This window comes from Cordyceps fumosorosea, assembly GCF_001636725.1.
Source record: "Cordyceps fumosorosea ARSEF 2679 chromosome Unknown scaffold_4, whole genome shotgun sequence".
Classification (NCBI taxonomy): Eukaryota; Fungi; Ascomycota; class Sordariomycetes; order Hypocreales; family Cordycipitaceae; genus Cordyceps; species Cordyceps fumosorosea.
This window is the reverse complement of record NW_017387304.1, coordinates 833483-855860: the sequence shown is the minus strand read 5'-3', so window position 1 is coordinate 855860 and position 22378 is coordinate 833483. Positions and strand designations below refer to the sequence as shown.

General features: G+C 55.6%; 6 protein-coding genes across 6 annotated transcripts; 3 read left to right on the top strand and 3 right to left on the bottom strand.

The window, feature by feature from the left end:
* Nucleotides 1-2030: 2030 nt before the first annotated feature.
* ISF_02466 (catabolite repression protein creC) lies at nucleotides 2031-4318 on the bottom strand (the record flags this gene model as incomplete). The annotated part of the gene is made up of 9 exons (XM_018846072.1): nucleotides 2031-2104; nucleotides 2161-2236; nucleotides 2288-2422; nucleotides 2483-2768; nucleotides 2822-3195; nucleotides 3244-3407; nucleotides 3455-4012; nucleotides 4088-4236; nucleotides 4314-4318. 9 exons carry the CDS (start codon nucleotides 4316-4318, stop codon nucleotides 2031-2033), a joined length of 1821 nt encoding a protein of 606 aa, XP_018706779.1.
* A 1530-nt stretch (nucleotides 4319-5848) lies between these two features.
* Nucleotides 5849-7819, top strand: ISF_02465 (mitochondrial Rho GTPase 1; the record flags this gene model as incomplete). Its single annotated transcript, XM_018846071.1, has 1 exon — nucleotides 5849-7819. One exon carries the CDS (start codon nucleotides 5849-5851, stop codon nucleotides 7817-7819), a length of 1971 nt encoding a protein of 656 aa, XP_018706778.1.
* A 1257-nt stretch (nucleotides 7820-9076) lies between these two features.
* Nucleotides 9077-14728, top strand: ISF_02464 (urea amidolyase; the record flags this gene model as incomplete). Its single annotated transcript, XM_018846070.1, has 1 exon — nucleotides 9077-14728. One exon carries the CDS (start codon nucleotides 9077-9079, stop codon nucleotides 14726-14728), a length of 5652 nt encoding a protein of 1883 aa, XP_018706777.1.
* A 303-nt stretch (nucleotides 14729-15031) lies between these two features.
* ISF_02463 (mRNA cap methyltransferase) lies at nucleotides 15032-16564 on the bottom strand (the record flags this gene model as incomplete). Its single annotated transcript, XM_018846069.1, has 1 exon — nucleotides 15032-16564. One exon carries the CDS (start codon nucleotides 16562-16564, stop codon nucleotides 15032-15034), a length of 1533 nt encoding a protein of 510 aa, XP_018706776.1.
* A 926-nt stretch (nucleotides 16565-17490) lies between these two features.
* ISF_02462 (proteasome regulatory particle, non-ATPase-like protein) lies at nucleotides 17491-19079 on the top strand (the record flags this gene model as incomplete). The annotated part of the gene is made up of 3 exons (XM_018846068.1): nucleotides 17491-17946; nucleotides 18008-18822; nucleotides 18881-19079. 3 exons carry the CDS (start codon nucleotides 17491-17493, stop codon nucleotides 19077-19079), a joined length of 1470 nt encoding a protein of 489 aa, XP_018706775.1.
* A 368-nt stretch (nucleotides 19080-19447) lies between these two features.
* Nucleotides 19448-20986, bottom strand: ISF_02461 (Pyridoxal phosphate-dependent transferase, major domain protein; the record flags this gene model as incomplete). The annotated part of the gene is made up of 2 exons (XM_018846067.1): nucleotides 19448-20499; nucleotides 20599-20986. The coding sequence occupies 2 exons, from the start codon at nucleotides 20984-20986 to the stop codon at nucleotides 19448-19450; spliced, it is 1440 nt and encodes a 479-aa protein (XP_018706774.1).
* Nucleotides 20987-22378: the final 1392 nt, after the last annotated feature.

Sequence of the window (22378 nt, the reverse complement as noted above, 5' to 3'; positions counted from 1 at the left end):
GCCATTCCGAGACGTCGCTATGCACCGCCACCAGCATACAACTTGGCAGCCAAGCAACAAGCAACAAGCAACAAACAACAAGCAACAAGCAGCCCAGATAGCCTCTCTTGCCTGCTTTACTGCGAGCATTGCCTGTCGAGTGTGTCGTGTCATGCCATGTCATGTACATATTACCTACCTGCTTCGTACGCACGTCACCTCGCCAGGTAGGGTAGTCAGGGAGCAGCACGCGCCATGGTCCAAGCCCGCCCGTCTGTGCATCTCCGAACCCAAGATGCGGTGACGTTACTTTAGGCTCTCGCCCGAAATGCACGCAGTGGCCTTTTCTGCATAGACAGGACCATCAACTTGCAGGGTCAGACAATCTCGGATGTAACAACCTGAAGCAGCATCTCCCCCATCAGCTCACCTCGAAACTCACCGTCCGTCCCGTAACTTGACAAGACGGCCCGATCAGAAAATACTACCCAACAAGACAAGATAGCTAACGAATGAGAAGAGGGAAGAAAAAGACGACCTGGATAGCTAGATAAAAAGAAAGCCCTCTTTACTATGGAGCCCATCGTATCTCTGCCGCGACCACGGCCCTGCAGCATCCTGATATCAGCGGGTCGCTGCCCGCTGTGGAACCTCTTGACTCTTGGCTTTTGTATTGGCTTTCTTTTCGATTTTTATTTTTCATTTACCCTTCGATCTTTGCCATGTAGCTGGCAGAGAGTATGGCAAAATAGCTTGGTGCAATCGGATGCCATGTTGCACAAAAATAGCCGGTAAAATTACACTCTACGTTGCCAGACCCGCAGCTCGATCGATATGCTCGATGTCGTGTAATTATCTCTCTTTTTAAGCTCAATCTCGCTCAGGCCTTTGTGTGAACCCAACTTACTCAGCCAGCTGATAGACGCGGGCCAACATCAGCCTTTGAGACGTCACCGAAGCGGCACATGGCCAAGCCATCGAGCTTCTAGGCTTCTAGCTCAGCCATGCTGCTCACGGGAAGCAACAAGCTAGCTGACAGGCTACGGAATCGTTAAACACGGTGTGTATCATCCCGTTGAGCTGGCCCCTTGTCCCTTGTTCGCCTTATCTCTGCAAGGTTGTTCAGCCGTCAGCCCATCATCTCCCACAACCCATGAGAAAGACGCCATGGCAAACCGGAAAAATGATGAATAAAACATCCGGAATATAATAATGCACTTCATTTAATTAAGTACATGCACACTTTTCACCGGGCCGTTCTGGCTGGACCCTGTTGCGATAACGGGCTTACATGGCTCCGCCGAAACCATGTGTATCCTTCATGACCGTCAGGCCTCCGTCATGACTTATTCCCGGCCTAACGTTGCCCATTTTTGTTTTTATTTTCATTTTCCTCATCGTTTTCTTTTTCATCTCTTCGTTTTGTATCCACAGCGCTATCTTTCGCCCATAAAATCGGCAAACTGCCACAAAACAAGGAACCCGAAAATCAAGTTGCACGGCTTGCTTATCTCCCTCATTACCGCGCTACCCTGACTCAAAACGCCAAACTCGGCGCTTCGGTCCGCCACACCGAGAATTTTTCTTTGCCTGCCAAGAGACTCCATTTCATGTCTTGTGCAGACACAACAGTGAACGCGCGGAACGTTTGGCCTTCTAGAATGTCCAACAGACAGACCTTGTCAAGCACGGGTAGACCATCTTGTCCGGCACGGCCGGCTGATCATACCCACCGTCAGCCACATCACACTAATAATACGATAATACTGCCTTGTATACAATACACAATGCAAGATGCCCCTCAGAAAAAAACCAGTCATTAGTTATAACAGTGCCTTCATATACAGGTATATGAACCTTACTATGTACGATAGTATATACTAGTTAAACAACCCAGACTGCAGGTGAAAGGTTTCCCTTGGTATGACCCGGGCAGCACCGCCACGACGTGACGCAAACAACATCGCTCACACCAAAGACAATATGTCTCACCGTGTCAACGAAACGACCACCAACGCCAGAGTATGCCCTGTAAAAGTCGCCCAGGTCAATCATGAGGTTGCCTCTGAAGACTCGGGCTCTCCTGCAGCTCCCATGCCCGGCCGATTCCACGTTCGAATATGGCCTAGATACAACATTAGCAGGGTGACAAGAAACAAACACCGCGCGACAATTACTCACCGTTTTTGCAGCTGGTAATGATGGCATCTTCAGTAAACTCTAGCCATGATAGCGGATGCTTGTCAATGACCTTTGTCTGTTCACAAATGTCAGTAACCGCCCTGCAACAACTTTAACCCACACATACCATAACTGGGGGAAGCATGGGGATGCGTGCTCGTGGCTCGACGGCGTGCGCAATTCCAGCGCCCTCATCGCTGTCGTAGCTATTGACTCGCTCTGCTACGCCAACATTTGACGAAACCGAGCCTCTGTGGCGGTTCTACAGCCAAGCTGTTAGCATATCATCACATTAAACACCATCAAGGCCATCAAGTCGTACAGTTTGGGGACGATGTAGCATCACCGCCGAGAAGTCCCACAGGCATAGTCGCCCGTCTTCACCAACACTACCAAAGCGGTAGTTGCGATCGTCGCAACGCCACGGATCAAACACCAGCGCCGCGACCCAGGATTCATGACCTTGGCATCGCGCAACCAAAGCGGCGTCTGCCATTGACCAAATGGAGATGAGGTCATCCTGTCCGCCGGTTAAGACGTATTTACCGTCCGGTGTCCATACCACACAGGAAAATCCGCCATAATAAGAGAAGAATAAATCGAGAAGCCTGCAGTAATGACATTAGTGATTTTGACCAAAAGCACGGTGCCTATGACCTACTCTTCCTGGAGATAGTCGATAATTCGCAGAGTGCCATCCTCAGATACAACCGCCAGGTGTCGCCGATCGGGCGAGAATGCAAAGGAGTGTATGCGCTGGTTAGATAGCTTCCAGGCCGCTATTGGGTTTGTCTTCTGGTTCTTGGAGTGTACCGATTTGTGGATGAGCATGCTGACTCCATGTGAGTTTCCGTTTGTCGCATCGCCAGCATCCGAGCCTCCATTAGATGGAGTCTCGTCTTCGGGCGTAAATGCCGCATCTTCCTTCTCTTTGTCGTAGACAATCAGCGAGCCGTCCATATGCGCCGCCAGAAAGAGATTTTCGGATCCGGGAAGCCACTTGACGTGTGCCACCGGTGTATTGTTGATGACGCCCTATAATAGATTAGTGGCGTAGGATGAAGGTGAAGTAGTCCAACTTACATTCTTATTTAGCCGCGCGTAGCGCTGCGAGATCGGTTCGAGCCAGATAATCTCGCCAGTAGAAAACCCCATGATGACATCGAGGTGAGAAGCACCCTTGGTAGCCATGTTCACGTCGTGGCACAAGCAGTGGGCTTTCGTAAAGAGAACTTTGACGAGGTAGTCTTGCTGCTGGGTGTTAGCGAATCTCTCAGCCTGGTGTACGCGAGACTTGCCTTGTTGGGCGACGACATATCCAACCATTGGAAAGCCCGATTAATATTGGCAAAGGCGAAGATGCCGTCGGCAGGACGGTCGGTGAGCCGCCGGCTGACGCTGTCATTGACAATGACTCTAGAAATGAATGACGAGTTGCTCTTTGTGACGTTATTCTTGGGCTTCTTTCTCTTGTTCACATCTTTGGTAACGACCGTCGTCAGTGCCGCATTGCCTTGGCCAAACACCGGTGCAGCCGATCCCCAGGCAACCTGTGAGCCTTGCTTATCGCTGTTGGAGGTCCCTCGGCCATCTTCACTGCTCAGTCCGCCTTCGGTAGAGTATCGAAGGTCGTTGGAGCCATCCTGTGCGGGCAGCCCGCCAAAGGATGACGCCGCAGGCCCTCTGTAGACAAATGGCGGCGGCTTGGGGTGGAGGCTGACGAGGGATAATTTGGTTCCTGCGCTGGCGGGCTGTGGGTTGGTCGCGAGCGGGTTCGGGTTCACGATAGGAGCTTCGGAGGGATGTGGAGGAGGTGTGGCCAAAGAGAGATCTTCTCTGAGGACGTAGGTGCCTGCATACGTTGTCAATCGATAGCTCAGTCGAAACCCCATCCATAGGTCAGCAATGCGCTGATTGGAGCGCTTACCTTCTCCGACGAGGAACTGCCATTCGGGACCGGTCGGCTTCTCAATGGTGTTGTTTGTTTCGACAAGTGGCACAATGCCACCTAGGCCCGCGGCTCCATAGCCGCCGACGCCTGGGTATCGCGGAGGAGGTGGTAGAACGCTGAAGCCGCTGCGCAACCGGTTTGTTAGTACGGTTGCCGTGATGGGGGTCACTGTCCCTGCGCGATCTCGGCCGACACGACTTACAGCATATCGGTAGGCTTTCTGCGAAGTCGGCTTCTTTGTCGGGTCCCTGTCGAGACGGTTGCGAGCGAAGGGGAAAGTCGCGCTGCTGCTGCGCAGGTGGTGGTGACGTTACCGCGACCGATGCCAGCGGTGACGCGGCTGCAGTCGTCGAATCAGCGTAGCAGCGCTGCGGTGAATGCAGCGATGAGTATCAGGAAGGTGTCCAGTGACAACGAGTATGGTAGAGGAGCATTCGTTGGCTGTTGGGAGGCCGGGGCTGGCGACGCTCTCCGTCCATCTGCAGCTGGGGGAGGCTGTGTGGGGTAGAGTCAAGCCACAGAGCCTTCAAGGAGCAGCGACGGATGTCGTGTGCCTGATGAGGTACTTGCCGGGCTGACTGAGGCGTGGCTGCGGCTAGACCTGCACCAGTTCCGTCGCGGGCGTTTGCAGGGCGACCACTTCTCATGTGCGTCGTTGGGGGTCCGAGAATGGGAGTGTCAGTATGGTTTGTACCATGCGATGCTGCGTTGTACTCGATTCGCCGATCGCCGGCTGCAATATGGGGTAAGTCTGCACGTTCGCTGCGACTTTGGCAGCGTCACCACTTTGGGGGAGTGGACCCGATATCATGGAGTGAGTTTGGCTCGCAGCACTCGAAAAGTCGTCTTGAATAAACCTGAATAAATAGGATGCCCACTGGCCAGAAATAGTGACTAGCTGTTTGTATATCGGCTGGTAGGATCGACTCTCAGGTTGGTCATTGTGTTGCTTGGTGTAGGGTAACTGGTATGTGGCCGTGCCTCGGAGCTACCCAGGCGCGAGTACATCAGGGATTTGAGCAATGTTGATGATGCCTTGGACTCTTTGGGAATGGATCTAAATGTAATGATGGTGGTAATATTAAAAGTCGCAGCGAACGTACTGAGAGTGGTAGAAGAAAATGTGACGAGTGTGTGGAACAACTTTGCACTTTCCTCTCCGAAGATGATTGAGTATGTGAAACACCAGACAGGCAACTAAACTATCAAAGCAAAAGTCCGGCTCATAGGTAGTTATTTATTTATCTGGCCAGGTTGGCAGTGGCAGTGTTTTGTAGCAATCATTGGGACTGAGTAATCATTTTGCCTCTATTGGCACATGCTGGAAGTAGCTCCCAAGTACGTCTTAATGGCCCACCAAACTGAGGTATTGCAGCATCTCGAACTGCTGGGGGCTTGCCATCTGCCCAGTGACCGCTCAGTGATCTAGAGCTGTTGTAGTGGGCCTCATGTACCGAGCACCCTGAAGCAAATCACCACCAAATTGCCTAGCACTGGTACTGGCCGAACCACCGCCCCAACCAATCACGACCAATCGCCCCCCCTGCGAGTCCGCAATTTTGCCCAGCGCCGTCCCAACCCAGCTCCTCGTCCTCGGGTCGCGCATTTCTCTCCTCCACGGCCATCTCGGCACGCTTAAGCTTGAACGCCGCATACGTCTCTTGCTTCGTTACAGAAATGTCACGGACATGACGTAGATAAACACTGCTTCGTCTTTCGTCCTCCGCCCTATCCATCATGACTACAGGTATACTTGTCCTCCAAAGAGCGCCCCCCAGCTTCGACACGATCAAGCTTCCTCAACACGTCCCCAAACTGACGCTGAGTTTGGCAGTCCGTATTTGCGTCTGCGGTGATGAAGGCACCGGCAAATCGAGCCTCATTGCCTCGCTTGTCAAGGATCAGTTTATCAATAATAAGATTCAGTCCGTCCTGCCGCAAATCACCATCCCACCAAGCATAGGAACCCCAGAGAATGTCACAACCACAGTCGTCGACACATCGGCCCGCCCCCAAGACCGCACAACTTTGCGAAAGGAGATTCGAAAATGCAACGTCATTCTCCTAATATACTCGGACCACTATAGCTATGAGCGCGTCGCTCTCTTTTGGATGCCTTATTTCCGCTCCTTGGGTGTCAACGTCCCCGTTGTGCTCTGTGCCAACAAGTCTGACCTTGCTGGCCAAGCCAACACGCCGCAAGTTGTCGAGGAGGAGCTTCTGCCCGTCATGGCCGAGTTTCGTGAAATTGACTCCTGTATTCGAACTAGCGCTCGCGAACACCGTAACGTCAACGAAGTCTTCTTCCTGTGCCAAAAAGCCGTCACACATCCTATCGCGCCGCTCTTCGACTACAAGGAGGGCAAGCTGAAGCCCGCTTGTGTCGCTGCCCTCAAGCGAATCTTTTTCCTGTGCGATAAGGACCAAGACGGTTATCTCAACACGCAGGAAATGCGTGAGTTCCAACTCAAGTGCTTCGACAAGCCGCTGACCGACGACGATCTCGAAAATATCAAGCTCTCTATCGGAAAGTCGCTACCCGAAGTAAATCTGGAACCCGGTATCGATTTGCAAGGATTCTTGCAGCTCAACAAACTCTATGCTGAAAAGGGCCGCCATGAGACCATCTGGATTATTCTTCGCGAGTATCACTACACCGACAGTTTGAGTTTGGAAGACAAGTTTCTGCACCCCAAGTTCGAGGTCCCCGAGTTCTCTTCGGCCGAGCTCAGCCCTGCTGGATACCGCTTCTTCGTTGACCTGTTTCTGCTATTTGACAAGGATAATGACGGAGGCTTGAACGACCAAGAACTGGAAGCACTGTTTGCCCCCACACCGGGCCTTCCCCCATCCTGGATCGAATCATCTTTCCCGTCAACCACTGTCCGAAATGAAGCTGGCCACATCACTTTGCAAGGTTGGTTAGCACAATGGAGCATGACTACTTTTTTGGAACCGCACACGACTATCTCCTACCTGGCCTACCTTGGTTTCGAACCTCCGAGTACCAAGGACTCCATCACATCAGCGCTGAAAATTACGAAATCGCGCAAGCGAAGACGTCGCCCTGGCCGTGTTGAGAGAAATGTTGTCCTGTGCTACTTGATCGGAGCGCCTAGCGCTGGCAAGTCGTCACTACTGGACGCATTTCTGAACCGGCCATTTGATGGCTTGTACCGCCCGACCATTAAGCCACGACGAGCCGTAAATAGTGTCGAGCTACCTGGAGGCAAGCAAGTCTACATGATATTCGAGGAACTCGGCGAGTTGGAACCGGCCATCCTGGAAAATCAGTCTAAGCTGGATGCTTGCGATCTCCTCTGCTATGCCTACGATTCCTCCGACCCTGATTCATTCTCGCACATTGTTGAGATGCGAAAGAAGTACCCCCACCTTGACGACCTCCCCGCGGTGTACACAGCCCTCAAGGCCGACAAGGACAAGACGACGCAGCGCAGCGAGCTGCAGCCCGACCAGTACACTGCCGCCCTCAATATGAGCACCCCGCTACACGTCAGCGTCACATGGAACAGCATTACGGAACTGTTTGTCGCTGTCGCCGAGGCCGCCACCAACCCAAGTACGGGCTTCCCCAAGAGCGAAGAGGAGGCCCCCGACCGCAGCGGCTTGTACATTGCTCTCGGAGCTACAGCCTGCGCCGTTGTTGCAGCAACTATGATCTGGCGGCGTTCCACCAACTCTGTCTAGAATCTTGATCCCCCGTTCGCGCCGTCCCCTGCACATAGGACCCAACACTCAACTCTTTGAACACGCTCTTCTCCCTTTCTAAGACACGCGGCCTGATCCCTCACCAGCCCTGTGGCCTTTTATACCCCTGCATCGCAGACGTTACCATTCTCTTTTAATCATCACGTTTGCCATGATTTGTATAGTCTAATTCAACACTGGAGGAGTCATTGGTGTTTTCCCGTCCCTTTTTTTTCTTTGGATTCATTCGCTCCATTGCATATTTGATTTCGTTTTGATGAAGGAGAGTTCCGATTCTAATCTTGGAACCAACACAACCCTTTTTTACCCTCCTTTGATTATTTTTATATCGCTGGGATGGTGAGGCGCTTTATGATAAGACCAGGTACAGGAAAATAAGAGAAAAAGTTAATGAAAGCAACTGTGACTACTATATAATATACCTATATGTCACTAGCTGTCATGCTTCAAAGAGTGCCATGAATTATATTAGTAGCGAAGCCGAGGTCGTCATCGGCAGCGGCCGAAGAGTCGGGCTTCCGCGACATTATCGTGCGCATCAGCGATAAGCAGCAGCTGCATCATGTCTGGGGGAAATCCATGATAAGAGGGCTATCGTACCTGTCTTCGTATCTAATCAACTCCGCAGTATTCGTTCGTGTTTGGGGTAGATAAGAGATTGATAGGATAAAGTCGCGGGTAGATCTTCTGTGGTTGGTTAGATCGGGGTTCAGATAAGGAAGCCACCAACGAGGAGATGGAGGGACAACCCGATATCGCTACATCGCTGCGCAGCCTTGTACAAAGACCACAGGAGCAATGTAGTCAAGGAAGATTCTGGTAAATTTCCAATAGATGTAATGGGCGCGAAGTTCCTTTCGGGTGACCCGAGAAACCTTAATTCATCGGAACTTTCCTTCGGTGCAGCGATGAGACTCGGCCAACGGGTTCCCCGTGTAGACAAGGCAACGCAGCAACCATTTCTTGGCCTTCCCACTGCGCCCTATCAACTCGACGAGCTTCTTATCAAATAACGCACCTATACGACCCAAATTTTATGCATCCGTGGAGAACTATGCATCGCTATGGCGTCTGCTTTGCTGTCTTTCGTCGGGGCCCTCCGTCGCGGCCTGCCGAGAGCAAGTACAGGACCAGGTATATATATAGTGACAGGTTCAAACCTCCCAGCCGTCTTCCTACCAGTAGATATTTGCAAAGTCACACCCGATTCGGAAGAGTGACAAGCTTATTAGCAACATGATCAATCAAGTTGTCACGATAGAGGATTGGAGAACTGCACAGGCCGGCACCGGAGGCCTTGCACGTTTACAAAGCCTGGCCGAAGATGAGCGTCGATTGAACAGCTGCGCATGGATTGCCGTCGCCACTGAGGACCAGATTTTTACGCAGTGGAATGAGCTTCAAGCTCTGAATCGTACCGACTTGCCTCTCTGGGGCGTTCCCTTTGCCGTCAAGGACAACATTGACGTCGCCGGCTTCCCCACGACAGCGGCTTGTCCGGCCTTCAGCAGGTCCCCTGCGGAGCGCGATGCCCAGGTGGTGGCCCATCTCAAAGCCGCCGGTGCCATCGTGATTGGCAAGACAAATCTTGACCAGTTCGCAACCGGTCTTGTCGGCACGCGATCACCATATGGTGCCGTGCCAAACACGTTCGACCCGTCCCGAGTCAGCGGAGGATCAAGCTCAGGTAGCGGCACCGTTGTTGGACGGGGAGTCGTGCCGTTTGCCCTCGGCACCGACACGGCTGGGTCGGGGAGGGTTCCAGCCGGCTTCAACAACGTTCTCGGCTTGAAGCCAACGCCCGGCGCCCTCAGCACGACTGGTGTCGTCCCGGCTTGTCGCACGCTAGACTGCGTGTCCATCTTTGCGCTGACGGTTGCCGATGCATCTCTCGTGCTGAGTGTCGCCGAAGGTCTGGACCTCGACGATGCATACTCGAAGAAGAGACCTGAAAAGGCAGCCACGGTCCCGCGACAACGCCCGACGGTGGCGATCTGCTCCAACCCGCCGTGGTTCGGCGACGACAAGCAGCAAGACGCATACTCAACGGCCCTGGACGGCATGAGAGCACAGGACTGGCAACTCACACCGACGGACTTTGGCTTGCTCTTTGCCCTTGCGCGATTGCTTTACGAAGGGCCGTGGGTGGCTGAGCGATACCAGGCAATCCGCGACTTTATCGAGTCGGCCGAGCCGGAGATGATGGACCCTACCGTTCGGAGCATTATTTTGAAGGCTCGCAACTTCAGTGCCGCGGATACTTTCGCTGCGGAATATAAGCGCCAGGAGCTGGTTCGGGCAATAGAGACTGCTTTTGAAAGCTACGACTTCCTCCTCGTCCCGACGACGCCAACGTTCCCAACCCACGCAGACATTGCTCGGGATCCGGTCGGCGCCAACTCCAACCTTGGCACGTACACCAACTTTGTCAACTTTCTGGGCTGGAGTGCGCTCTCTATTCCTGCCGGGTTCAGGACGGACGGCCTGCCTTTTGGTCTCACGCTCATTGCCAAACCTTGGCAAGAGTTTGCCCTCCTGCAATGGGCCACGCAGTTCCTGAGCCGCGCCCCGAGGCTGCTGGGTGCGACGAAAGTCGAGTTTCAGGAGCCTCGGCAGCTTGCAACGGGCTCACAGGCCGATGGGACTGCGCAACCGCCCAATCTCGTGTCTATTGCAGTCGTCGGGGCTCACCTATCTGGACTACCGTTGAACAAGGACCTGACAACCCGGCAAGGCATTCTGAAGGTGACGACCAGGACTTCTGCCAATTATCGCTTCTTTGCACTGCCACCTCAGAACGGCATAAGGAAGCCTGGCCTCAAACGCGTCTCTCTAGAGGAGCAAGGGGAGAAGATCGAAGCGGAGGTGTGGGCACTGCCCTCGGAGAATCTGGCAAGCTTTATAGCGACGATTCCTCATCCGCTCGGGATCGGATCGGTTGAGTTGGAAGACGGCTCCTGGTCTCTTGGATTTATCTGCGAGCCGGTAGGACTCGCCGACGCACAGGATATTACATCCTACGGGGGTTGGAGATGTTTCTTGGCGGATCAGTCCGGGTTGACCACCAAGAACGATGTCGTGGAGCTTGACCAACATACCCACAGCCTTTACACAACAGATGAGACTTATACCACGAGTGGCTCCGGAACCCCGGATGACTGTCAGAGCACGGATGGCTCTGATACCACGATTAGCTCAAGAGTGCACAAGCCCATTGGCAAAGTGTTGATTGCCAACCGTGGTGAAATCGCCCTACGAATCATCAAGACCCTCCGACGAATGAAAATCGCCACCGTCTCCGTCTATTCCGATGCAGACATCAAGGCCCCTCATGTGAAAGAAGCCGACGAGGCCCTTGCGCTCGGAGGAGGCGCTGTCAGCAATACCTACTTGAACGGCTCAAAGATTGTCGAGTGCGCATTGTCAGTCGGAGCCGATGCCGTCATCCCCGGCTATGGATTCCTATCTGAAAACGCTGAATTTGCTCATGCCGTGGAGCACGCCGGCCTGGTATGGATCGGCCCGACCCCGGAGCAGATGCGCACGCTCGGGTTGAAGCACGAAGCCCGTGACGTTGCGCTGCGTGCTGGAGTACCCGTCGTCCCCGGAAGCGGCAGGATCCTGTCTTCCGTCGAGGACGCCGTCGCTTCGGCGGAAGAGCTGGGCTATCCCATCATGCTCAAAAGCACGGCCGGCGGCGGCGGCATCGGCATCAAGCGATGCGACAACGTGGACATGATCAAGGAAGGGTTTGAATCCGTCAGGCAACTGTCCGAGAAGAACTTTGGAAACAGCGGCATCTTTCTCGAGCGCTTTGTATGCCGCGCCCGACATATCGAAGTGCAGGTCATTGGGGATGGCGCCGGCAACGTCGTGACGATCGGCGAGCGCGACTGCTCGCTGCAGAGACGTCACCAGAAGCTTCTCGAGGAGTCGCCAGCGTTCAACTTGCCCGATGATGTGCGCGCGAGGTTATTAGCAGCTGCCCATGATTTGGCAGCGGCTGTCAAGTACCGCAATGTTGGCACGGTCGAGTTCATCTATGACAGCGACACGCACGACTTTTACTTTCTCGAGGTCAACACGCGCTTGCAAGTCGAGCATCCCGTCACCGAGTCCGTCTCTGGCCTTGACCTTGTCGAATGCATGATACAGGTGGCCAGCGGGGAAGGCTTGACCGATCTCTTCTCCAAGAGCCAGCATCTTTTCTCCAAGAGCCAAAGTTTTGCGCACCCAATCTCTGGCGCCTCTGTTGAAGCTCGCATCTACGCTGAAAGTCCGTTGCAGCATTTCCGTCCCTCCACGGGTACCATTCTGGATCTGCAATTCCCCTCCAACGCGAGGGTCGATACTTGGGTATCAAAGGGAACGGAAATTACTTCTCTCTATGACCCCATGATTGCCAAGGTCATCGTCAATGGTCGGGATAGAGCGGAGGCAGTGCAGAAGCTGGCCAATGCCCTGACGGAGACCCGAATCGTCGGTGTTGAAACAAACATAGATTATCTTCATCATCTCCTGACAAGGGAGTGGTTTATTTCAGGCCAATACGCCACCAACACACTCGAAACGGTTGACTATACTTGTTCCGCGGTGGAAGTTGTCGAAGCCGGCCCGAGCTCTACCATTCAGGACTATCCCGGGCGTCTGGGTCTCTGGCATGCCGGTATACCCCCCTCGGGACCAATCGACGATTATTCCGCAAGGCTGGCAAATTATGCCGTTGGAAACACTGAAGAAGCACCAGTACTCGAGGCTACATTTGATGGACCAACGATGCTCTTCCACGCAGACACGGTCGTGGCGGTCACCGGCGCAACAGGCCAGATCCAAATCAATGACAAGATGGCAGCCATGAATGAACCACTCCGTGTGAGCAAGAATGATGTTCTGAAAGTTGGTAGAGCAGTCACCGGCTATCGATTCTACATTGCTGTGCTCGGTGGCTTCCATGTACCATCGGTTCTTGGCAGTCGCTCTACCTTTGAGCTGGGCAAGTTCGGTGGCCATAATGGACGCAAACTGCAAAAAGGCGACATCATCAGACTTGGGCAATTCATCGATAGCCAGGCCACAGCAAAAAGTATCTCCCCGGCTCTGATCCCGAGCGGAACTTCGCCCCTCTGGAACATTGGCGTCGTGCCAGGCCCCCACGGTTCGCCTGATTACTTCACTCCAGACGGGGTTTCGACACTGTTCAACGACACCTGGTCTGTCCATCACAACATAAACAGGCTGGGCATTCGACTCTCCGGTCCCTTGCCAAAGTGGGCACGCGAGAATGGCGGTGAGGCCGGGCTGCATCCGTCCAACATCCATGATGCGCCGTACTCCATCGGCAGCGTGAGCTTCACTGGCGACGAGGCGATAATACTTGCCTGTGACGGCCCGAGTCTCGGCGGATTCGTCGTGTTTTGCGTCGTGGCCAGCTCTGAACTGTGGAAGCTGGGCCAGCTAAAGCCGGGCGACCGGGTCAAGTTTGAACCCATGAGTGCTGCACAAGCTGCCAGTTTGGCGACACAAACAGAGCAGAAACTCGTGGAATCGACAAACGGGATCGAAATCCGCAAGACGAATGGCGAAAATGCTATCAACAGCATGAGCAGCGCACATGGTACGGACGTCGTCACGAATGGCATAGACCTGACTGCTTCACCAGTTTTCGGGTCATTTCGTCGTGGAGAGACAACCGTGTCCGTCCGGCAAGCTGGCGACCACTGCATGCTGCTCGAGTTTGGCGAGGTGGACGGCTTCGACCTCGCTCAAAGCTTCACCATATGGGGCTTCGTTGAGCAGCACAACAAGGTGCCCATCCTTGGAGTAGAGCAGCTTTCCCCTGGAGTCCGAACCCTGCACGTCGACTATGAGAAGGGCGTCTCACCGAAAACTATCTTCGACCGACTCGAGTCGCATCTTTTCGAGGTACCTCGTCAGCTGCTGTCGCGCAAGTTCCGCCTCCCTCTCGCGGTCGACGACTTGCTGTGCCAAGAGGCCGTGCAGCGCTACGCGGCCACGATCAGATCCGACGCTCCGTTGTTGCCGAGCAACATCAAGTTCCTGGAGCAGCTCAACGAGCTGGAGGAAGGATCTGTCGAGAGACTGATGTATGAAGCTGAGTTCCTGGTGCTCGGCCTGGGCGACGTCTTCCTCGGCAGCCCGTGCGCGGTGCCGATGGACCCGAGGCATCGCCTCTACGGGACCAAGTACAACCCGTCCCGGAGCACGACACCGCGCGGGGCGGTGGGAATCGGCGGCCAGTACATGTGCATCTACGGCGGCACGAGCCCTGGCGGCTATCAGCTGGTCGGACGCACCATCGACGTGTGGGACAACACGGCACTGCAGCACACCGCTGAGAAGCTCCCAAGACCCAACGAGTCGCTGGACGAGCTGTGCAAGTTTCGTATGTTTGACCGGATCTCCTTTTATCCGGTGCCCGAGTCTCAGCTCGACCAGCTGGACGCGGAGACGATGGTGTTCATGGAAGAAGACGTGCTATCTCTGGACGAGTACCAGGCCTGGCTGCTGGAGAACGAAAGCTCGATCGACAAGACGAGCGCGAGCCGCAAGGCAGCGTTCCAGAACACGCGCTTTCTGGAGCAGCTGTTGCAGCCACCCCCCAAGGCGGGGGCGACGCCTGCGGACGACTCGGCGAGCCGAACGGCGGTGGTGGATGGCGTTCTGGTTGTTGCGGAGATGCATGGTCGCTGCTTCAGGGTAGGTGTCAAGGAGGGAGACGAGGTGAAGGCGGGCGATGCGGTGATATGGATAGAGAGCAACAAGATGGAGATTGCAATTGCAAGCCCGGCCACAGGAACGGTGGCCTTGGTTGAAAAGACCGAGGGTAACATGGTGGAGCCTGGCGATGTGCTGGTGGTGATATCTTGAGAAATGAGGTTCGATATTGTAATAGAAACGCCTACTTTAATGTCTCTGGTCAACACTTGTAAGCAAGGAAAGGTGTCACGAAAACACCCCAGCTAATGATACTATGATACCCAACTTACATAAAGAAGCAAAAAACCGCTCTTTTCATTCCATTCCAAGTCCACTTTGTATGCTGTGTTGCATGGGGAACACACGTGAACAACAATCAATATATTCGCCATGTAGTATTGAGACCTGAACCTATCTTTGTAAATAATAATAAAACCAGCCTTTTAATCAACGACACCTCACCCCAGTGTTCATTCACACCTTGTAGAAGCAAAACCCGACGTAGAAGCTCGCCGCCTCCATCTCGTCGTCGCTGACCAGCAAGGGTCCGCCGTTGGGCTCGCGGACGCGCATGCGCTCGCTCAGGGGGCCTAGCTCCGGGTCGTCCTTCTCGGCGGCCCATATCTCGGGAAAGGAGCGGTGGAACTGCAGCTCGAGGTTGTAGTCCTCGGCGAGGGCGCGGAAAGCCTCCCAGGGGACGACGTATTCGGGCACTTCCTCGACGGCCTCGTCCAGGAAGAAGTTGTACTTCCAGCCGAACGCCGGGCGGAAGACACCGTCCTCCGGCGTGGCGCCGGGGAAGCGCACACGGTAGATGGAGTTGCCCCATTCCGCCGAGGGTTCGGCCTCACCTTCTTCCAGCTCGCCGTCCTCAGGCTGCTCCGCCGCGGGCGCGTCTTCGGCGGCCTTGGTTGCTGCCGCCGCCTCCAAGTCAGCGCCGGCCTCGGCACTCGCCGCCCCTTCTTCAGGCGCCCCATCCTTCTCCTCTTGCTTCTTCTTGGCCGCGCGGCGCTCGGCCGCCTTGGCGTTGAACTTGCGCACGTGCTCGCCTAGGACGTCCGAGTTGGGGATGCAGCCGATGAAGCGGCCGCCCTTCTTGAGCGCGCCGGCGACGTTGCGCAGCATGTTGCGCGCGTTCTTCTCCGACTCGAACGCGTAGTGCATCGAGAACATCATGCTGACCACGTCGAAGCCGCGGCGGTTCATGGGCGACGGGTCGAAGCCGACCTGCTGGATGATTTCGAGGTCCTCGATGCTCTCGCCGTAGCAGTCCTTGACGTGGAAGCGCGCGTCAAACATGCGGGGCGGGGGGCCACGGTGGTGGCCTCCGCGTCCACCGCCACGGCCGCCCCGTGGGTTGCCCATGTTCCGGTAGCGGCCGCGCGCCTGCTCGATGCTGACGTCGGCCGGGTCGAGGCCGACGTAGAGCTGCACGGACTGCGGGGCCGCCTGCCACTTGTTGAGGTCGCCGCCCTTTCCGCAGCCAATGTCGAGGATGAGAAGCTCCTTGCCGCTGGAGCGGCCCAGCTCGCGCGAGCCGGGCGCGTGGTCCTCGTCGGGCGAGTACCGCTGGATGAGGCAGCTCTTGACCCAGTTGTTGAAGACGCGGAGGCCCTTGATCTTGCTGTCGGTCGTGCGCCACTGGCGGCCGCGCTCGGGCACGCTGTTGTAGTGCTGCCTTACGACGTCGTGGTTGCCGCGCCCGCGGTAATTTTGCTCGGCGGCGAGGGCGGCGGCGGCGTCTGCGGCCTCTCGATCACGCTGAATCTGTCGCTGACGGATGGCTTCACGCTCCGCCTCGGAGATGCGAGCCCGGGCGCCGGGACGTTTCTGCTTTCGCGGCTGCTCGGATGGCGATACGGCTCGTCGCTTGGTTGCATGTAGACTGTTGGCATTGTATGGTTGCGGGAGATCGTCGGTGGTCTCTTCGGCCTTGCGTTTTCTGGTAGGGCTGCGGCTTCGGGATCGAGACCTGGCGCCGCCGCGGTCGTCGTCGTCTCGAGCCATGGCGGCCAAAATTATCTCGTAGTGTGATTAGGAATAGTTGTTGGGGACGCTGGTGGTTTTGCGGTATCTTTGGTATCAATTGGGTTGCGAGGCGGATGTGGAGTGGTTGAGTTGGTTGAGTTGTGCTGGGGGGAGTTGCTTTTTCGTTGGCGTGCTTGCTGGAGATGTTACAGGATCGTGGCTGTCGAGCGCCCTTCGGTAAGGCCACCAGGCACGCATAAAGGTTGCAAACAACACGACTCGTGCTGGGGTAGTCCGAGGGCGGTGGATTGAGACCGCAAGGAAAAATAAAATCAAGAGTAGGACAAATGGCCAAGCCGGAAAATTGGTTTCACGAGGCGCACATGAAAGAATGGCTCCTCTGTCACTTGGTCAAGTGCTGGAGTGACAACTGTCGAGCAAGCCAGTTCGCTGGAGGCGGACCCGAGCACATTCGTGCGAGATGTGCACGCGTGGAATTCATATTTATAGGGTACATGAAAAAGGAATTTCAAATCATTAGAGTGTGGTTCCTGACAAACTTGGGACTCCGGATCGCCGTAATCTGTACATAGAGCCAAATTTGCTGACGGTTATCGTCTCGCCTCTCAAGCAGCACAAGTCGTCCACAAGTCCGCGTCACGCTGAAGCCTTGAGCTTGGAGCTTTCAAAGGCGTGGTGCTTGTAGCGCTGCTTTAGTGTAACATGTGGGATGGTATCCGTAAACAGGCGCTTGCAGCGTGAGCACACGTGACTAACAAGAGCATGCTGTTAAAGCGGCGCTCCTGCAACTACTAAATTGGGCCGGCTCCACGACGTTGACCAAGCTACACTCTCACGACGGGCTCAGTTCCATCATCTTCCGCCATTCGCTTATCTCCCAATTCGCATCAACAAGCCTTCCCAAGCCGGTCGTCGGACTCCCTCGCAAGCACGCCGCCGTAGCCATGGGTTCCGATCCTCAGTACGCGAAGTGGCCGCTGCTGCCGCTCTCGCAGCACGTCTTCACCCTCACAAACGCCTATGCCTCGAAGCAGTCGCAGCAGGTCGCCCTCAAGGCTCTGCAGGATGCCATCGCCGAGGACAAGATGGCTCCATTTTACCGCTACCTGGCGCACCCTATCGACGGTATCCTCAACCAGGTCGGCGAGGGCGGCGCCTCAGGCCCCGGCAAGCCGCTCAGCCGCAAGTCCTCCCTCGTTGGCATGATTGCTACCAAAGCTGCGCACAGCGTCCACCTGCCCTGGGACGAGGCTCTGTACGCGCGCTTAAAGGAGGAAAACGATAAGGAGCTAGCACAACTTCAGAAGGAGGAGGACGAGGCGGAGGAGCAGGCTGGCGAGACGGAAGTGTTGGCCGCCAAGGGTAAGCGGGCCGACTTTTGGGCTCGCGTGGGCGACAAGGTAAGCGAATGACGCATTGCGTTACTGAAATTTGATACAGGCGTGCTAACGTCTAAAACAGGAGAAAGCAATCACAGCGTACGACGACGTTTTCGAAAAGACTGGCATCCTCGGTAGCAAAATCGACCTCGTTCTCGCGATAATACGCATGGGCTTGTTCTATGGCGACAAACAGCTTGTCAAGAAGTACATTGAGCGCGCAAAGGGCCTCGTCGAGACTGGTGGCGACTGGGACCGCCGAAACCGCCTCAAGGCCTACGAGGGCCTCTACCTCCTCACCGTCCGATCCCACAGCGCCGCCGCACCCCTCCTCCTCGACTCGCTGTCAACCTTTACCAGCTACGAGCTCTGCACGTACTCGAATCTGGTCGTCTACTCCGTCCTAGCCGGCTCCGTCTCGCTGAAGCGCGTAGACTTCAAGTCCAAGGTGGTCGACGCGCCCGAGATCAAGGCCATCCTCGGCGACGGCGAGGACAAGCTGCTCGCGCTCAGCGGCGCGCTGAGCGCCGGCCCTGGCGCCGACGACACCCCCGGCACCAACACCCCCAAGGCCGCCACGGCTACGACGACGGCAGTCAACCTGGCGACGCTGGGATCGAGCACCGAGCAGCCCGAGGCGGAGGCAGCCATTGACTTCTCGCCACTTGCGCTCCTCGTCAGCAGCTTGTACAACGGCAACTACAAGACGTTTTTCCAGTCGCTGGCCTCCGTAGAGGAGCAGTTCCTCAACCAGGACCGCTACCTGCACAAGCACAAGACGTGGTTCATCCGCGAGATGCGCCTCCGCGCGTACCAGCAGCTCCTCCAGAGTTACCGCGTCGTCGGCCTCGACAGCATGGCTAATGACTTTGGCGTCACAGTTGACTTCTTGGACCGGTAAGCCTTCCTTTTTTCTGTAGTGCGCTTCATGTTGTTCTGACACCCCATCGTGTAGTGATCTCGCCCGCTTTATTGCCGCCGGCCGCATTCCCTGCACGATTGATCGCGTGTCCGGCAAGGGTGTCATCGAGACGAACCGACCGGACGATAAGAACAAGCAGTACCAGGACGTTGTCCGACAGGGCGACCAGCTTATTACAAAACTGCAAAAGTACGGACAGGCAGTGCGACTCCGTGGCAGCGAGAGGACATAGAGTATAGAGGAGCAAAGAAGACGTTTATAGTATTATTTTAACGTGCAGTGTGTCATTACTACTTATGGATGATACGAAATCAACATTAGATGACTTCTGATACCAAGTACAATGCCGTCGGGAATCGCCGAACTGAGCCTTATCACATTCGTAAATGTTTGCAACTGTTTCCGAGGTAACGTGCGATGTTGGTGAACACGGCTTTTTCAGTCATCATGTATTTATCCTAACGCGCTGCTCTAAACACAGCTGTGCCATATCCAATAAACGGCAAAAACCGGGTGGAGATGTTGCTTTTTTCTTTGAATTTATGCTTCTATATTTCTTTTCGTTATCTAGTCAACGGTGCATGCACGCGCTGACACGCTTCACCTGTACTTGTCCATGAACTCCTTGTGGAACTTGACGATGCTGCCCACCCACTCGGTGCCGGGCGCCAGGAAGGTGGTGCGGAAGTGCAGGGTGCCCTCGGCCTGGCCGAAGCCGCTGCCGGGGATGACGCAGATACCGGTAGCCTTGAGCAGCTCCATGGCGTAGAACTCGTCCGGCTTGCGGCCGTCCACCTTGGCGGCCTCGACGGCCTTGGCGGAGAGGGTGATGGTCGGGAAGAGGTACATGGAGCCCTGGGGCTCGGCGCAGCTGACGCCCTCCATCTCAGAGAAGGCTTTGTGGAGGGCGGCCGCGCGGCCGCGCAGGCCCTCGAAGATGCCCTTGTACTCCTGGTCGTAGAGGGCGAAGGAGGGGTCGCCGGGGCGGGGCGGGTTGACCATGAGCTCGACCATGCACTGGCCGATGACGGGCGCGCAGAGCATGATGGAGACGAACTTGTAGATGTTGGCCTCGACCTCGGGGTCGATGCCGACGAGCTCAAAGTAGCCGCCGCGGTGGCCGCACTCGCCGACCATGCCCTTGGAGACGGAGTGCAGCGAGGCGAGCTGCACCTTGTCGTACTTGCCGGGCGCCTCGGCCTGCATGGCGCGCAGGACCGACTTGAAGCTGTGGAACTTGCCGACGAAGACGTTGGTCTGGTAGACCTCGTCGGCCATGACGAGCAGGTCGCGCTCGTTGGCGAAGTCGATGACGGCGCGGATGTCGGCCTCGGGAAGCGAGGCGCCGGTGGGGTTGCCCGGGTTGATGATGACGATGCAGCGGACGTCGAGGCCGTCGGCCTTGCCCTGCTCGTAGCTGCGGCGGATGGCGTCGAGGTCGGTGCCCCAGTTCTTGGACTCGTCGAGGTAGTAGGGGACGGGCGTGGCGTCGAGGAGCGCGAGGGAGGCGGTGTAGAGCGGGTACTGCGGGATGGGAATCATGATGCCGCTCTGCTTGGAGGCGCAGATGACGTTGAGGAGCGTGTTGACGCCCGACGAGGCACCGGTCGAGAGGTAGATGTGGGCAGGGTCGGCGGGGAAGCCATCGCGTTCTGCGGGAGAGTGTGATCGTTAGCAAATGAAGTTCAAAGCCGAGAGCCGTGTTGTTGCTGTTGTTTGCCATGACATCGGCGACAGTGCCCTTCCCTCACCTTGAATAAACTTAGCAATGCTATCCTTGATGGCGGGCACGCCGTTGCTCGCGCTGTAGGCGCCGACGGAGCCGACGCTCTTGAGTAGGGTTCGGGCGCGGGCGATGACATCGGGCTGGTAGCCGAGGCCGTCGCGCAGGACATCCTCGCGCTCGAGCAGCAGCGGGTTCTCGAGGATGGAGAGGACCTGGCGGAAGAAGGTGAGGGGCTTCTGGTCGAGCTGCTGCGGGTTGCCAATGTTGGCGGAGATGACACGATCAAAGGGCAGCGAGGCGTCGCCCTTGGCCAGGCGCGCGCGGAACTCCTCCGACTTGACGGCGAGCTCGCCTCGGACGGCGTACTCAGCGTTGCGGACGCGCTGGTTGATGGTGTCGACGGTGAGGCCCATGGTAGTGGTGGCGGTAGACGACGACTGAAGGCGTCGAGAGATGTGGGAGACGGTGGTTGAGGAGGAGGAGGGGAGTTGGGCCTGGACGAGGTGAGGCCGGACGAGGTGGACGTGGGGTTGTAAAAGACCGCTTGGCGGGGTAGCCGAGAGAGCTGCGGCGAAGACGAGAGATATAGTCAGTATAATTTTTTTCTTTCATCAAATGTTATTGTCCCTAATGAAATATCAACCGATAATTTGTTACATCACATACGCAAATAAAAGTAAGACGTGTGCTGTGTCCAAACCACCTTGATACCTGCGAAGCGCGGGGTGGGTGACTTGATTCTTGTATGTAATGGAGGGGCAGAGAAAAATAACTAGCAGCGAAAGCGGCTTTGGGAGGAAAGCAGCGGGAAAAGAAAGTGCATGTAAATATGCCGTGAGACGGATTGACTTTTTTGTCAGATGGGTGGTTACCGATTTATAACAATTATGGAAATTCCCCAAATGACATCCAAAAGACAAAACCCGGTCGCTGGCCATAGTAAGTAGCGTGCTAATAAGCTGTCATCCTGTTTCGACTCATCCCGCGTCATGATCAGCCCAGCCAAAGAGCAACCCCCCAGTCCATCAGGGCATCGGGGTGTGGCACACCAACAGGCAAGCAACTAGCCCAGAAGTGAGATGGCTTTGTTTTTCTCTTGGTTGGGGTAGCTCATCGGACTCGTCCGACGCCGGGCGACGCCGGTGCAAGAGGACTTCTTGGGTGGCATTGTCCACTTGACATCGATCGGCCTTCTCTCAAGACGAAGCCCTTTCCTTCGCCGTTTCCTTTTCGGCGCGGAGGCCGGGTCCGGTAACGGCAGCGGTGTCGGTGGCAGGGCAAACACGTGTTTTGCAACAACCAGAATATGAAACGTTTTGTACATCGTGGGAAGGCAATGAGACAGAGAGCAAGCGTATTGCCAAGAGAATGGGAATAATAATAGCAGAGAAGAAAAAAGTAGCTTCTTACCTGATACTCGCGGGAACGGCCGCGTAACCAGCCTCTGCGCAGCAGCTAGACCCATTGAGATACAATGACTTCTCGGCGCAACACGATAAGTTTGTGAACTGTTTCTGCAGGAGGTCCGGCAATTGATCAAAATATCAAGGAGAAACCTGGTAGTTGCTTGAGCGAATTTTACTCCCAATGCACAGGCTGCCGCACTATGTTTTGTTGAGCTGCTCATTTTGGTCGTCGCTGATAAGCCGCGCTATATCCGGGATGGCCCTCGTTATGATCCAGACCGTCAAAGTCCCATGTCAGACAAGACGGACTATGCAGCGTGGGCGGACTTGGGACGTTTCATTTCACATCACAAATGGCGCGTCGCTTCAACAAGCTCTCCCATCTCCTTCCCTACCTAT